General features: G+C 37.5%; 2 protein-coding genes across 4 annotated transcripts in view; one reads left to right on the top strand and one right to left on the bottom strand.

Moving 5' to 3' along the window:
* The window catches only part of LOC117306366, a 56,810-nt gene that overhangs the window by 25,740 nt on the left and 15,079 nt on the right, over window positions 1–15,991 (bottom strand). For both annotated transcript variants that reach the window (XM_033790969.1, XM_033790970.1), the window contains 6 exons: window positions 5,888–6,026; window positions 5,120–5,437; window positions 3,570–3,764; window positions 2,447–2,540; window positions 1,739–2,053; window positions 736–971 (listed from right to left, as the gene is read on the bottom strand). In XM_033790969.1, coding sequence (XP_033646860.1) covers window positions 736–971; window positions 1,739–2,053; window positions 2,447–2,540; window positions 3,570–3,764; window positions 5,120–5,437; window positions 5,888–6,026 — 1,297 coding nt within the window. The remainder of the gene's footprint in view (window positions 1–735; window positions 972–1,738; window positions 2,054–2,446; window positions 2,541–3,569; window positions 3,765–5,119; window positions 5,438–5,887; window positions 6,027–15,991) is intronic.
* LOC117306367 lies at window positions 4,303–15,245 on the top strand. Of its 2 annotated transcripts, XM_033790972.1 has the most exons (6): window positions 4,303–4,372; window positions 6,891–6,957; window positions 7,921–8,642; window positions 8,958–9,056; window positions 11,339–11,404; window positions 11,919–15,245. In XM_033790972.1, exons 2-6 carry the CDS (start codon window positions 6,938–6,940, stop codon window positions 15,056–15,058), a joined length of 4,047 nt encoding a protein of 1,348 aa, XP_033646863.1. In that variant the 5' UTR covers window positions 4,303–4,372; window positions 6,891–6,937; the 3' UTR covers window positions 15,059–15,245. The 2 variants fall into 2 exon arrangements, with proteins under 2 accessions (XP_033646863.1, XP_033646862.1); XM_033790971.1 differs by lacking the exon at window positions 4,303–4,372 and having other exon boundaries at window positions 6,803–6,957.

Below are 15,991 nucleotides of genomic sequence, written 5' to 3'. Positions count from 1 at the left end.
GGTTCGTGTTGAACTAATCATTACAGACAAAGGGACATTATAGGATTGAAGAAAAGTGGTGATCTAAAAACCCATCCTCAGACAGTACAAACTATCTTTTACTCATTTTTGAAAAAAAGTTGCTTCAAGGTGAGCAGAAAGTTTTTGTTCAGCTAAAGTAAGAGCTTTTTGGTACAGGCATGATATTTTCCTACTAAATACTGATTTTCGTTTTTTGTATTGCTCTTGGTAAAAAAAATGAAAAATTTGTGATTAAAAGGCCTGAAATGCCTATTAAAGCCTACACCAATGTAGGTCAGCCCTGTACTTGATAAAACAATTCACAACTTTTCAAGGACCGAATAATGTATTTTGAAAATACAGGCGATTTTTTTGACACACAAATAAACGATATGCATAAAGTCTTTAGTATGTGCTTATTTGTAGAAATTCATACAATTCATTGACTGGGGAATACACATTTTTTATGGCCACAGATCTTTTTCTTACGCCGCACCGTTTCTTTGGAATAGTCTTCCTGTGCATATTCGCCAAGCTAATTCTTTACAATGTTTTAAGTCCCTGTTGAAAACTGATTTGTTTTAAGCTTCTTTTTTTGTAATTAGCCTATTTGTATCTTGTATCTTTCTCTAATTGTTTATTTTATTGTTTCTTTTATGCGCTTAGAGGCTTTTGCATTAGGCGCTTTACAAATGTCTTATTATTATTATTATTATTTATACAGAATACACTTACTTCTGCAATGGGCACATACTCTTCTATGGTTATTTCTCCTGTTGCACTAATAGCAGTAATCCTGATTGGTAGATTAGCTGCTAGAAGGTTAGCCAATCGACCACTGATGGCAAACTCAGATCCTTCAAAGTAGTTCTGGAAGACTGTCTTGGTCAGTGAGTCACCATCAACAACATTACCAAGATATTCAATGGCAACATTGACTAGAAGGGGAGTTGCAACCTCATCATACACACCTTGGAAAGGGAGACCATAATGCATTAGTATCTGCTCTCAGTTCCTACAAGCTTTGAGCAGTTAGAAGATGTTTGGATAATAGCAATATTATACATGTTATATTCCAATTAGTATAGAAAGAGACGCATTTAAAGTGTTACCAGGTTGAACTCCTCTACAAAATTCTACATGGCCAAATAAATATAACTACAACTCCAAACATCATCCAAGAGAACAGCTGACGTAATCTGGCCATCAACAAAGCCTCATTTATACAAGCAACCCTTTGCCAGAGTTGACTGCTAATTCTCATAGCCCTTTCCCAAGAGCTGTCAGATTTGGAAGAGGCTACCATTTGCTGCCATCACTACAGGGGTTCCAGAGAGAAGCACTGCCAGCTATAAGAGGGAAGGAGCTGTAAATCTCTCTCAGGACAAATTGACAATAATCATCATCTTATAAACACAATATTGACAGCACAAGCACAGAGCACAATGTGGATTTTGAAACCCAACTTTTCCAGGACAGCATCAATGCTTTTAGGAGAGGATGACAATTCAAGATCCAAGACGAGAGTGTGGCGAGTTGAATGTTGCTGTGCGGCGAGTTGAATATTGCTGTTTGGCGTATTGGCATGGGAGTGTTATAAACACTCTCAGGAGTTATCACAGGCACCATGTGCTACATTTCCCTATTATCTATTGCTGATTGACTAAAACTTCACGGAAGCAATGAAAACGGTAATACCTATGGCCAAAACTGAATAATTTATAAATAAAGCTCTCACCTATAAGTTGTGTCGAAGCTTCATCATGCTCAAAGATCTTACGGGCAACTCCAGAGTTTTCCAGAGCTATCCGAGCAAGAAAGTTGAAATCGACATCAGCTCCGAAGCCCAAGGTCACAACAGAACACTTTCCCTGGTTACTGTCTTGGATGTTCCGTTCAATGGTACGAGGGTTTGTAACACCTTTAGATGGTACTCCGTCAGTCATGACAAAGAGAATGCAGATTCCTGGGTTGCTAGCTGAGATTGGGTCCATGGCACCAGCTAAACGTAACTGATCTAATCCTTCCATCATGGCATCGTTTAAGTTTGTACCTAAATGGTTGGAAGAGTTTTTATTGGTTACAATTTGCAGGCATGATACTTCACGGAGGCAACAAAGGGGAATGCCTCCATGCCCCGTGGTCATTGCCTCGATGCCCTTTACCAAGAAGAAAATGCCTGGGTGCCCATGCCCTTTCAAAAACGAAGCATACCAGGCCCGAATTTTGTTTTCCAATGGAAGTGCCCTTTGCAAAATGAAAATGGCCTTGCCCTTTCAAAGATGAAATTCAAAGCCATTCATCTAATTTTAGATTGGAATGGAGGATGCATAGGGATATTGTTTGTGTAATTCTTCTTCTTCAGTTATTGACTTCAATACTTGACAATTTTGAATTGTTAAACCATTTTGAAGTTATATGCCACATATAATAATTGATGTCTTACCAGCCTTTGATTCTAATTGGTTGATATATCTTTTAGCCTTGTTGATGTTTGGAGATAAAGCTTCAACCATTTCATCTTCTCTCCAGAAGTAAACCTGTAACAATAAAACATACGCTTTATAGACAACACATCTTTGCGATGACTATCAATATTTTCCCATGTTAATTTTTTCTGTAAGTATTGTTTGAAGCTTTGCCTGGTGTGGAGAAATAGGAAGAAACTATAAACAAATAGTATACTTGCAGGTACATCCATGTGTAAATCTCTTTTGTAGGAGTGTTGGCTCTGAAAAGAGCTGGTTTGGTCTCAACGTTTCGAACAGTATACTTCTTCTGAAGACGAGCAGAGTATACTGTTCGAAATGTCAAGACCAAAGCAGTTCTTCTCAGAGCCAACAAGTTTTTTTTATAGTTTCTTCCTATTTCTTTCAGTATTTAAATTGTCAACATTAACTACAAATCAACGCATGTAATATACAATCAGATAATATTTTAATTTTATTTGCATTAGTCACTAGTCGCCAATGCAAGATAAAGCATACATAAACTTGAAAGAGTATTTTTTTTTCACCCTGTAGCCCCTTGCCAAAAGTGGCTTTTATATTTGTTTCGGGCGAACTTGCATAAAAAAATTATAAACAAATTGATACACAAACATTTATAAAAGTTTAACATGCACAACATCATTGCATCCATTTAGAAAGGTTTGCCGTAACTATATGATAACTTTGAGAAATATGTTTTCATAACTCAGATGCTGCGGTGAGTTCGAGAAAGTGTTCGAGAACGAAGACATGCCACTGGTGTATGTACCATCCTTGATCTATGAGTTCATACCTCCCTATCAATATACTCAATAAATGTTCACCCTATGAAGGGTTTGCAATAACACCATGTAATCGATCTCTAAATGAGATGGCACACAGGCATAAAATAACAAATAGATAAACAATATGCGCACAATATGCAGAGAGACAATAGTAAAAAACTGCAAACCCCGAAAACAAATTAAGTAACCTTATTGCACTGGGATACAAACTATTGGAAGAAAGGTTGGAGTCGGCTCTGATTGCTCTATACTTTTGAATTATTATTGTTATTATTGAATCCATTTAAAACTTTACCTCATCAGAGAATGGAATGATATTGAAGCGATCATTGGGTCTCATTTGGTCCATGATGGTAGCCAAGGCTTCCTTGGTTTGTCGCAACTTTTGACCAAACATAGATCCACTGACATCAATTACAAAAGCAACTGTTTTACGAATTGGACTCAGACCACTGGGAGAGAAATGATGAACAAAGATGTCTCCGAAAGTCTTTTAAAAGAAAAGAGAGATTAAGAAAAAAACAATCAAATTGCTGTTATTATGCAAATATTTCAATATTTGTTGATATAACATTCAATATGACATTTATCCTTGATGTTGTTAAATGTAATAGTTAAGTTTTTATATTTTGGTAAGAATAAACTTTTGGTTTTAACCTTACACCGATGTGTAATTAGCACTTTATATCTTTCAAGAACTGAAGTATTAGTTAACCACTAGAACATCAAGTGTGCCTCGTGATGAGAGACATTCAGACTCGGAAAGAAGTACTAAAAAGGTTCTGGGTTTGAAGTGGTCATAGGTGTAAGGATAAAACCAGAAACAATTTGTTCACAGAAAAAAAAAAAACTTCTTTGGGTGGAATTTTTGTTGTTCTTGACAGAACGAGACTGGAACAGCGACCTCCAGATCAAGTGCTGGCACTCTACCAAGAGAGCTATCTAGCCAGAAAGTTAGCGGTCTTCCCAGTTTGGCGATGTCTTTGTTTGGGAATGCTAGTCAGCAGCCAATCAACTAGAAGCTGCCGTGTAGCCAGGGATCACACCCAAGTTGATGGGACAACCTAAGAAGCGGCAGCCATGGATAACATTCAAGGGGTGCGACTTTTTATTTCAAATATCAAGTAATAAACCACAAGGGAAACTTTCTGTGTAAATTTTGAATAATTTCTGGTTTAACAAAGACAAATTTACTTCACCGAGATTTGAACCTGTGACTTCCAAATGAATGTGCAGGTGCTCTACCAACTGAGTTACTTAGCCTAACATTGGTGGTCTCCCTATTTTGTCAATATCTTTGTTCATTTTGTTCAGGGGGGGGGGCCTATCAAAAGACATTCTGGTTCAGCTTCCCAGGTTATTTTAAATAACTTTGTAGTGGTCCAATGTCTATATAGGGTTTTGTCATGCAAGGCCTTTGTGGCTTGGACAGATTCGTAGAGCGGTGGTCCCAAACGACTGGAACGGGAGACCAAGCATGCGGGTGGCAAAGCCACGAGGGCCTTTTCCTACTGGTTTGCGGTTTCATTTATGCGGAAACATTTATGTTTCTTTAAATCTCCACTTTTGCTACCCCAAACCAATCAGAAGCGACGGGGGTCAGTGGGTCAGCAAAATTATGCACTTTTCAAAACTGCAAAACAAGTTGGAAAAGACCCTCGTGGCTTCGCCACTCGCTTGTGTGTTCTCCCGTTCCAGTAGCTTGGGACTGCGGCTCTACAAAGCTGTCCAAGCCACGATTATATGGTCAAATACCAGTATCTCAGACTGATAATGAAAGGCGCAGTTTGTCATAAATTACTAAGAACTCAATAAACAGATTGCAGAATAAACTTCTTTATTTACCTGTACATCACCAACATTTAGATCATGCTTTACATCATACTTCAAGATAAAATCTCCGTTAATCCCAGATGCTTGGCTTCCTAGACTCTGTTGTTCCCTTTTACTTGGTGAGAATTCCATGGTAGCTCTTGAGTTGCCAGTCTTACTGATGTAATCTTCCAATGAGATGTAGGAGCTTGTAAGGCTATCTCTCCCACTGCTGCTACTAAATGAACCCCCTCCGGATCCATCTCCAGTGATTTTTATTATCCCAGCTTCTACTTTGCTGATTCCTTGAGGCTCAGTTATGTATGCATTGATGGTGAATTCTCGCACAACCTTAACATGAGATGATTAAAGTTGGTCATTTTTATATGAGTGTATGATCATATTCTGATTGATAAAAAAAAAGAACCAAGCAATAAATGCACACATATGATTTGGTAGATTCTGTCATAGATTTAAAACAGTAGAGCTAGCAGTTACATGCCCGATACTTCACACTTAGGCAAAGAAGGCAATTGCCTCCATGGCCCCTGGTGAATGCCTTGGTGCCCTTAAAATGCTCCACCAGAAATGTACAACTTCCTCATCATAGAGTGCCCTTTTATACCAAGGAGAACATGCCTTGGTTCCCTTAAAATGATCCAGTAGAAATTAACAATTTCCACATCATATGGTGCCCTTTTACCAAGGAGAAAATGGTGCCCCTGCCCTTATTAAAAACGAAGCATATACAGGCCTTCAGCGAGCTGTTACGGTAGAGCTAACAGAGTAAACAAGACTTACTTGTTGTGGGTTGATGCTTATTTTCTGGGTGTACCATCCTTGACTTCTTTCCAGTAGCTCCTGGTAATTCACCACCACACCAACTCTATCATCAGGGGCTACATTTATAGACACCATAAATGTGTTCCTGGTTGGATCCCTGCACAAGGAAATAACATCAGTTAAAGGCACTGGACACTTATAGGAAACTACTCAAAATTGTTAGCATAAAAACTTACTTGGTAACGTAGAGGTAACTCACCCAAATATGGCACAACTTCAAGCCTGAAGCTTTTTTTAGGCATCTGAAAGCACATCAATTAATTGTCCAACAAGGGTGTTTTTTCTTTCATTATTATCTCACAACTACACCAAGTGAGAAGACTGGTCTTTGACAATTACCAATAGTGTCCAATGTCTTTAAAGTCTTTAACTTTAAATTATGTGACGATTTAGAAAAGGCTAGATTGATGCAGTACCTAAAAGTGTTTAGAGTTGGAACACAAAAAGTATTACAAAAGTATGATCCAGCGAATAGTTTATCTGCATAGCTTTTATTAAAGTTTGGAAAGGACGGTACAAATACATATATATATTTTTTTTAAGAAATTACTTTTTGAGGCATTTTGGCTTTATTTTCCTGGAATTAGCGAGTCAGTCATCATTTAACTCAAAGAATTGGTTTATCCTTTAATTATTTCCCAACAATATATATTTTTTTATTGTCATTAAGCCCTCAAGAATAACAATCAATACTGTTCTGTTTATGTTTTTGCATTGTCAAATTGTTGCACATCAGGGGGAATCCCCAGGCATGTATTGAGCTTTCATTGGTTAACAAGGTCACGTGACAGTGATGGTATGGAAATTATTCACACCTAACCTATGTTACATGTAGGCCCTCTTGTACATTGTAATTGCTATAGAGAAGGTCAATGGCGCAGAGAGGTAGTTACAAAACTATGTTGTGTTTGATTTTGTCAATTTATCTGAACCAATAAACCGAAAACACAATCAATTACAGGAAGGGCTACACAGCAGACATTACTTGAGATAACAGTTGCTCTTAACATGGGAACAACATGCACTCGGTAAGTTTTCCTGACAATGGGGTTATCCGATGGTGCTGCTCTATGCTGTCTGTGTAATACAATATCCATGAATGTTGACAGGGTACTGTTACATTGACATTCACTCCTGTGTGTTTTGGTTAACCGATTCAAAATATATTCAAACGGATGTAAAATATAAACTCATTCAAACCAAACAAAAGTCAACAATGAATACATTACATGTATGCCGTGAACATAGGGCAAACGGTCTGCTCATCATACTATTTTAGTCATGGTAAAACAATAAATAAAGCCTAAAGGAAACCATTTCATATCAATAAATAATGGCTCTCAGTGCACATGGGGAAAGAATTTAAGTCATAGAATATACTCTAAAAAGTAGATTCCTGACAAAAATGTACTCACCTTCGGCTCATACATTCTATTCATGAATCTACACTTTCTCGTCCCTTCTCCTTAACTGAACAGTGATATTAAATTTAAACACTTTTATTGTCAACTGATGTTTGAAGCTTTGCATGGTGTGGAGAATAAGACTAACTACATGTATAAATTATTTAAATAGTAGACTTGCAGGTACAACCATGTGTAAAAAACTCTAGTGACAAGCAGAGTATACTGTTCCAAAGGTCAAGACCAAACCAACTCTTTTCAGAGCCACCACTCCTTCAAAAGAGATTTTACTCATGGTTTTATACCGCAAGTTTACTATTCATATTTATATTTATAGTTACTCTTTTATCTCCATGTGCCAACAGACAAACAAAGAATTAAACTGGATACTGGAGGAATCCAATTAACAATTAACAACATCAAGTCTAACTTGCCAAGAGAAATGAAGTTTTTGTTATTTTTCCTTAAAATGATACCTGCCAATGGCGGTTATCCGAAGTTGGATATCGAATAAAACAATAAATAAAACCACTGCACAAAACACTCATAATTGTCAAGTAACCGTGTATCATTATGAACCCCAAACAGGAGCGCTATGAATGAGCTTGATGACTCTGTGCAACATCTCAGTATTTCCTCTGCAGTCATGCCAGCGCCAGTGGAGAAAACCAAAAAGCAACGAAGGAAAGGAAAACATCGCAAAAAGACTAACCAAAAAGAAAGGACTTTCATAGAGAAAGCCTGTGATGATGGGAGACAAGATGTTCATATACCCAAATATTCTTTATCTGCTGATGGGTGCATGTCTGAAGGACAATTGCAAGATGTTGATAACACAAGATGCAGTGAGACACCACAACAAGATGAACCAAGAACAGCGAGTGCCTGTGAGACACCACAACAAGATGAACCAAGAACAGCGAGTGCCTGTGAGACACCACAACAAGATGAACCAAGAACAGCGAGTGCCTGTGCTTGTGGAAACATTGAACCTGTGCAATTACCTGATTATGCAACAGGCGCTATTCCTAAGAAACATAAAAGTGTAAAGACAGAGAGCTCTAAAAAGCCTCAAACTAACGATGTTGATCAGAGCGCACTGAATGATGGAGCTGCAATACGTCATGATTCAGGACAAACCCTGGGAACCTCTGCTGCAGTGAAAAGCAATGAGGAACAAAAGGAATCAAAGACGATGACTTCAAGCAGTCAGCCTTTATCTCTTGAAGAACTTGCAGTCTATTCTACAGCAGGGAGTGAAGTGGAGTTGTTACCACAAAGGAATCCATCATCAATAATGCCAATACAAGGTTCAGTATAATACACTTATTCTTTATTTGTTTTGAAACCCAGAATACACAAATAATGGGTGACTTTTGGGAAGCTTGGTGGCAGCAGACTTATTACCAGGTAAAAATATATTGTTCTTGGTTATGGCATGCGCTTGCTCAGAACTACATTATCAATGAACATTTACCTGGTAAGTCTGCTGCCACCTAGCGTCCCAAAGGCAATGTGTCCCTTTAAGGATGAAATAAATTTGTTCTGTCAAAAGATTAGGATTGTATTCCATTCCATCATGGACACCTTGTTTAACATCAGCACATGTTATTTGTGTTCTATAGGTGTTCAGCAGATTGCAGCAAAAGTTGCAGGCAGGAATAATGTTATTGTTTCTATAAACAATAGTCCAGGAGCTACAATTAATCTCACTAGACCAACAGGTAATTCTTTAAGGAATTAAACAAGTTCTGAAAACAATTGTCTGACTAAAATGTTTATAAACTGCTAACAAAAAGTAAGAAAACTTTTTTCAATCCAGTATATTTGTAATATTAAATACTCTCTTTGTATATGGTATATATCATTGCAAAGCTGAACTGTTCCTCTTTAAAATGATACCACAATTGCAATGATTACATGTTGCTGGACTTGACCACGTTAATGAGAATGAGACAAAGTCACAAATCAAATGTGCCAAAATTAGCAATTTTGTGTTACTGTATGAACAATCAAATTGACACTGTAATTCAAACAAGCAAGACAACTTTACAGTAATTCTTAATCCACTTTATTGAGACAAGAAGTTTGGTATAGAGCAAGACAACTTACTGATCTTAATATACACTTTATTGATACAAAAAGTTCAGTAACGAGTGGATGATCCGAAGGTGTTGATGACAGCCTGGCAACTTCTTCTCATGCTGCACACAAGTCTTGTGATGCGCTGATGATGAGGGATGGCGTTCCATTCTTCATTAAGGAACCTGGTTAGGTCAGCCACAGTTGATGTGTTGGTGGTTCTGGCACGGACAGCGAGGCCAAGCTGGTCCCACAGATGTTCCATGGGATTCAGGTCTGGACTGTTAGCGGGCCAATCCATCCAGTGCACCCCAACATTTTTCAAGTAGTCAGTCACCAGTCGGGCTCGATGGGGGCGAGCGGTGTCATCTTGAAAGATGGCATTTGGTCCAAAGTCTGCAAGTTTGGGACTGCATTCGGCTGTAGAATATCGTCTTGCAAATACCCATCAAACAAGGTGTTTTTCATGAGATGAGGGTAAATTATTGTGTCCGATGAGCTCACTGGTGCAAATCATTGTGTAAACCATTAATGGTTCTGAAAAGCTTGATCGGTTTGATTAATGAGCATTACCTATTGACCATTCACAGACAACAGTATTTTTGGCACATTAGATTTGTGACTTTGCCTCATTGTTATGCATGTAGCCAAGTTCAGCAACATGTAATCATTGCAAATGTGATATCATTTTAAAGAGGAACAGTTCAGCTTTGCATTGATATATACCATATACACAGAGAGTATTAAATAATAACAAATATACTGGATTGAAAAAAGTTTCCTTACTTTTTGTGAGCAGTTTAGTTGATCAAGTGTTTTTAAATATCATGGCAATTTTTACATGGAAAATGTTAATGTGACTGAATATTTCAGATCCTTATTTGTGGGTAAATATTTAGGGTGTTTTAAACAATCTTGACAATGTTGCAAACTGTTACAAATTTTAGCTTTGTGGCAGGGCATTCAACTCTGCCTTGTACACCTTTGCTGAATTATGTACATACTGTACATGTGTTTCTTAAAGACATGGACACTATTGGTAATTGTCAAAGACCAGGCTTCAATTGGTTGTTGAAGTTGCGAGATAATAATGAAAGAAAAAAACACCCTTGTCACACGAAGTTGTGTGCTTTCGGATGCTTGATTTCGAGACCTTATATTTGACGTCTCGAAATCAAATTCGTAGAAAATTACTTCTTTCTCGGAAACTACATGTACGTTACTTCAGAGGGAGCTACTTCTCACAATGTTTTATACTATCAACATCTCCCCATTACTTGTTATCAAGTAAGTTTTTTTATGATAATGATTTTTTTGAGTAATTACCAATAGTGTCCACTGCCTGCGTGTGGAGCAAATTGTCGGTTGGTTTGTGTTTTTTCCTTGTGCAAAGGTTGCGGGTTGTACATGTTCACCTTATATTGAAGGTTTCCAACAAAAGCCAACACCAAGAGCAATTTGTCCCAAAAAACTTGGCGCAGAAAGTGACAACATACACATTGTTTCACAATTAAACAAATCAATCGCTGCACATCTTTTGGACTGGTGGCATGTTCATATGTCTATGACACTAAATGGTCTTTTTTGAGGGCTGCAGGTTTCACTCCTAAAGGTTTGTATTTAAACCTCAAATGGATGTACACCTCCTTACTTACTTTAAGCAAACTTTGGATTTTATTTCACTTTTTTATGTAATTTAGTGTTCTGACATAATTCTATTTTCTCATTTCATAATTTAAACTTAAGACGATGTCCAATGCATGGGACCTTATAAAAAATGAAACTTTTGTTTTTAGTTGTGTCTTTCTTTGATTGTTGAAATATGTATACATAGCATATGTTAACTGTACATTTTAAACAAAGTTCGCTGAAATGTTGTTCCTTTTTATAAATGTCAGTTGTGTCTCCTTATGACTAATTACAGACACAAGACAGCCCTGCTATGAAAGCAACGAGTTGGAATCTTTCGGAAACTCGGGAACAAAAAGTGGTAAGTTATGATAATTCTTATTGAGAAAAAAGGAATAATTACTATTGAAAACAATCACCCGTCAGACAAGATATTTTCATAATCATAAATAAATACCGGTACAAAATATCTTTATTGTTAGGGTGTTTTCTCAATCGAAAGTCCCTTAAGTTTTAAATCAATGTATCCACGCAATGATTTGTTCTTTGTTTGTTTGTTTGTTTGTTTGTTTGTTTGTTGTTGGTTTTTTGGGGGGGTTATTTGTCTTGTTGGGGTGTTTGTTTTTGTGTTTTGTTTATCCGTCTCGTTTTGATGTTTATGTTGTTAATACGCATTGTTTTATAGTTTTAATGATCTTTTTATTACTGTTCATTGTTTTGTTAAGGCATCTGAGCCTACAAGCTTTGCTTTAATGGGCCATGCCTCCATACAGTTTTCAGTCTTGTAACATCCTATTGCTTGTATTTGTATATATTGTGTTTGTATTGAAATAAATGTTGATTGATTGATTTGATTCTTATTGAAATTGAAACAGGGGAGTTGTATATGAATGAGATACTTGCACCCGACATGCAGACCAACAATGAAGGTAGCAGTGCTGCTGATAGGTGTAGCAAGGCTTCTGATATGTGTGAACGTCAACTAAAAACAAGGTACATGACCACAGGTAGATATATTGAGACAGTGCCCCGACGTGAAGACCATAAGCGAGATATGGAGGAAATTTATACAAATCTCCAATGGACACATGGCAAATCACAGTCAAGCGGGTATACTTTCCTCACAACGTGCGAGCTCGGTCCTAAACGGATCATTGTAGCTGGAACAGCTGGATTGGGCAAGTCTACCCTTTTGTGTAAAATAGCATATGATTGGGCAACAGGAGACGAAACACTATCCAAATATAAAGTTGTTTTCCTTCTCACATTGCATTCATTGGACGAAACATCGCAGCTTGTTGAAGCAATTTTTGTCCAGCTCTTAGATCATGACACGGATGTAAATCCATCTGATCTAGTGGCATTTATTCGAAAGGAACCACAAAAGGTGTTGGTTCTTTTGGATGGCTTTAATGAGCTTATGACATCTAACATCTATGATGAAAACCCTGGTTCTATCCTACAACTTCTGAACCGAAAGATAGGCAGAGAATGTTATGTTCTCATAACAACCCGTCCCTCACACATGAAGGACCTGGTCCATGAGTCTCTGATTCAAAGGCCATATACTCGCATTGATGTTTTAGGGTTTGCCTCCCAGGATATTGACAAGTACGTAAAGGGATATTTCCCAAAGGTACATGATGATGATAAAGCTGACCAGTTGCTGTCGAGAATTAAATCCCAAGATGTCCTTTATGATATGGCAAAGCGACCAATGTTTCTGCTGTTAATGTGTTTGTTGTGGGGAGAAAAAAATGAACTCCCTGACACAGTGGCAAGTTTATACAAGACAGCAATGAATAATGTATTTAAACGTAAGTCAAAGAAAGCAGCGTCTACAAATTTATCATCTGACGTTTTGACTAAAATTGGAGAAATTGCTTTACGTGGTCTTCTTGATCCGAAGATAATGGCTTCATTTCAAGAAAAAGATTTTGAGAGCAATCCAGGTCTACTTGAAGAAGCCATGCAGGCAGGTGTCTTTACGAGTAAAGAAACTGTTACGGCTGCCGATGTCCAGACTAGCATAGAGTTCATACATGGAACAATACATGAGTATTGTGCTGCTTTGTACATCCAGAGCTTGGTTGCTAACCATGACAAATTCAAACAAACTCTACAGAAGGTCAAAAGTCTAACAAAAGACAATCCCATGAGTTTTGAGTATCTGTTTCGATTTTGTTGTGTCAATGCTGAATGTATGATTGCAGTTCTGCAGATGTTGCAAGATTGCCAAGATCACAGGTTGGGTCTCCAATGTTATTTTGAATGTCAATCAGATGAGTTGCCACCAGTTGGTTTTATCAATTCCGTTATTTCCGACAGCGTTACCATTAGCTGCTGGAACAACGATTGCATCAAAGCATTCCTGCACTTTCTGCAACAAATTGCTGACCAGAAAAAGGTAGAGGATAATATTTACCTCGACAAAGTGCAAACATTGAAGATGATTACGTGTAACTTGTTCAATTTCAGTCCTCAACTTGCACGGTGCATTGACAAAATGACAAGTATTACGGTTTTACACTTAACTGGATGCTCCTTAACTTCCAACACTATGAAACCTATTGCAAAGTCACTTGGCAAATCGCACTTGGTTGAACTTGACTTGTCATGGAACAAAGGTTTACGGGATTCCATACAGTTGTGGTTTTCTAGTTTACAACGTGTTCGGAAGCTGGTCTTGAAATCGTGTTCTTTGACCGGTAATGATATACAGCACATTGCTGTTTCTCAGAAGGAAATGTCTACCATAGTTGAACTAGATTTGTCAGGAAATCCAGATGCGTTTGCCTCTGAAGAGTCTGTATTGCTATTCTGCTATGGTTTGGAGAACCTGACTTGCCTTAGTAGCCTGACATTAGAAAGCTGCTCTATAACAGGTACAAGTTTTCAAAATGTTGCTAATGCACTGGGTCAAATAAAAACACCCGTACTTGCTGAGCTAAATTTGACTGGAAATGCAAAGCTGGGTGGATCTGCAGAACTATGGTCTCTGTGTTTGAAGGAATTGAAACGCGTGGAAAAAATGAATTTCCGTTGCTGTTCAATTGAAGCTGGCGATGTCAGTAGTATATTAGCAAGTGGTATGCCTTCTCTGTTGTGTCTGAAATTGTCGGGTAACCATTCCTTGGGTGGAAACACAAATAGTTGGTGCTTGGAGATACCTCCATCGACATGTATTGAGGAATTAGAGCTGACAAAGTGTAACATGGACCTTGGTGATTTCACTTGTCTCATTTCTCTGATTGGTTCATTGCGGAGACATATTCAATGCTTCTTGGATGTTCAGGGAATTCCAAGTTTTCTTGTCATAACGAGGTTAAGTACTGGTGGTGTGCGGCTGGACCTCAGAAAGTGCTGCCTGTCTAAAATCATACTGGTTGATGTTTTGAAAGCAATAAGTAACAAAGATGATATTGTTGAATTGGCACTTGGTATGAATGAAGGACTCAGTGGTTCTGCAATAGTTTGGTCAAAATATATAACAGATCTGATGAAACTCCAGCATGTAGACTTACGAGGTTGTAATGTTTTAAGTAGAGACATTGAAGCACTCGCTACGTCGTTGAGTGTAGTTGTTGAACTGAACCTTTCAGAGAATGATGCCTTGGGTGGTTGCGCAGAAGAGTGGGCTGGTCATTTGGCGCAATTACAACACTTAAAGAAGCTTCACTTGAGCAAATGCTCATTGAGAAGCCGAGATGTTAAGCATATTTTTGATATATGCTCGCTTGTTGAATTGGATCTTTCTATCAATGGTCTTCTTTTTAATACAAGAGAACTTTGGGTTTATTTGAAACACATGGAACAACTTCAGAATCTTGACTTAAGTTGGTGTTCACTGATAACTGAAGACGCCGAGTACATTGCAGAGACACTGAGTTGTATGCCGAATTTGATACGGTTGAACCTCTCTGGTAATTGTGCACTTACATCATTGGATTCTTTGTTCACAAAGCTTCATTCAGATTCACACAATGTGTTTGTAAGGAAATTCATTGACAAGTGAAAACAAGAACTTTCCCAAATGCGTCACTGAGCAAAATAGATGTTTTTTCAAGTTTGAGTATCTTGATAACTGCAACAAGTAAAGTGCAAAAAGTAAATACTGACATGTTTAACACGTAACGCATCATTTTAAGGCAGTGGACACTATACCCTACTCAGAAGAATTATTAGCTTAAAACGAGTAATGGGGAGAGGTTGATAGTATAAAACCATAAGAGAAACAGCTCCCTCTGAAGTGACATAGTTTTCGAGAATGAAGTAATTTTCCACAAAATTGATTTCAAGACCTCGGTATTAGATTTTGAGGTCTCGAAATCAAGCATCTGAAAACACACAACTTCGTGTGACAAGGGTGTACCACTATTATCTCGCAATTTCGACGACCAATTGAGGTTTGTTATTTTATGCATATGTTGAGATACACCAAGTGAGAAGACTGGTTTTTAGCAATTAACAATAGTGTCCAGTGTCTTTAACACAAAACTCTAAATAAATATTGTGTAAAGTCAGAAAACTCGGTGATGCTCAAATGCAGTGATAACAAGTTCCAGACAAAATTGTGGTAATGCACATTGCTGTTGGTTGGGCATCTTCCACGCACAATATTGATGAATGGCGTTGTTTGAAATTGTATCTTGAAATTATATGGGTCCAAAATTAATCAGTAAAGTGAACCATGAACAACGGTATAATTTATCTTCTCACAACCCACTTTTAAAGTGCCGCCGTGTGTACAACATTTGCCCCATCAGTACTTTTATAAATAGTGTTTTATATTGTTTTTAAAATATATGTTGTTACATATATATATTGAATTCATCATCTAGTCCAGTCATGGGATTATTAGTGACTTCTTCTATAACAAAATATTTTTCTAAATAATTTTATAGAGATCTGTCGGTTTATGTAAATATATATATTTTTTTAACACTGA

The sequence above is a fragment of the Asterias rubens genome, unplaced genomic scaffold (assembly GCF_902459465.1).
Source record: "Asterias rubens unplaced genomic scaffold, eAstRub1.3, whole genome shotgun sequence".
Lineage (NCBI taxonomy): Eukaryota > Metazoa > Echinodermata > Asteroidea > Forcipulatida > Asteriidae > Asterias > Asterias rubens.
This window is presented reverse-complemented; position numbering and strand designations above follow the sequence as displayed.

What these genes read in the sequence shown, in the direction of transcription:
- LOC117306367 (XM_033790972.1), top strand. Translation starts at nt 6,938, where the DNA reads ATGGGAACAACATGCACTCG. An exon ending in ATCAATAATGCCAATACAAG is followed by an intron (nt 8,643 to 8,957) that starts GTTCAGTATAAT and finishes TGTGTTCTATAG; the next exon opens with GTGTTCAGCAGATTGCAGCA. An exon ending in TAATCTCACTAGACCAACAG is followed by an intron (nt 9,057 to 11,338) that starts GTAATTCTTTAA and finishes GACTAATTACAG; the next exon opens with ACACAAGACAGCCCTGCTAT.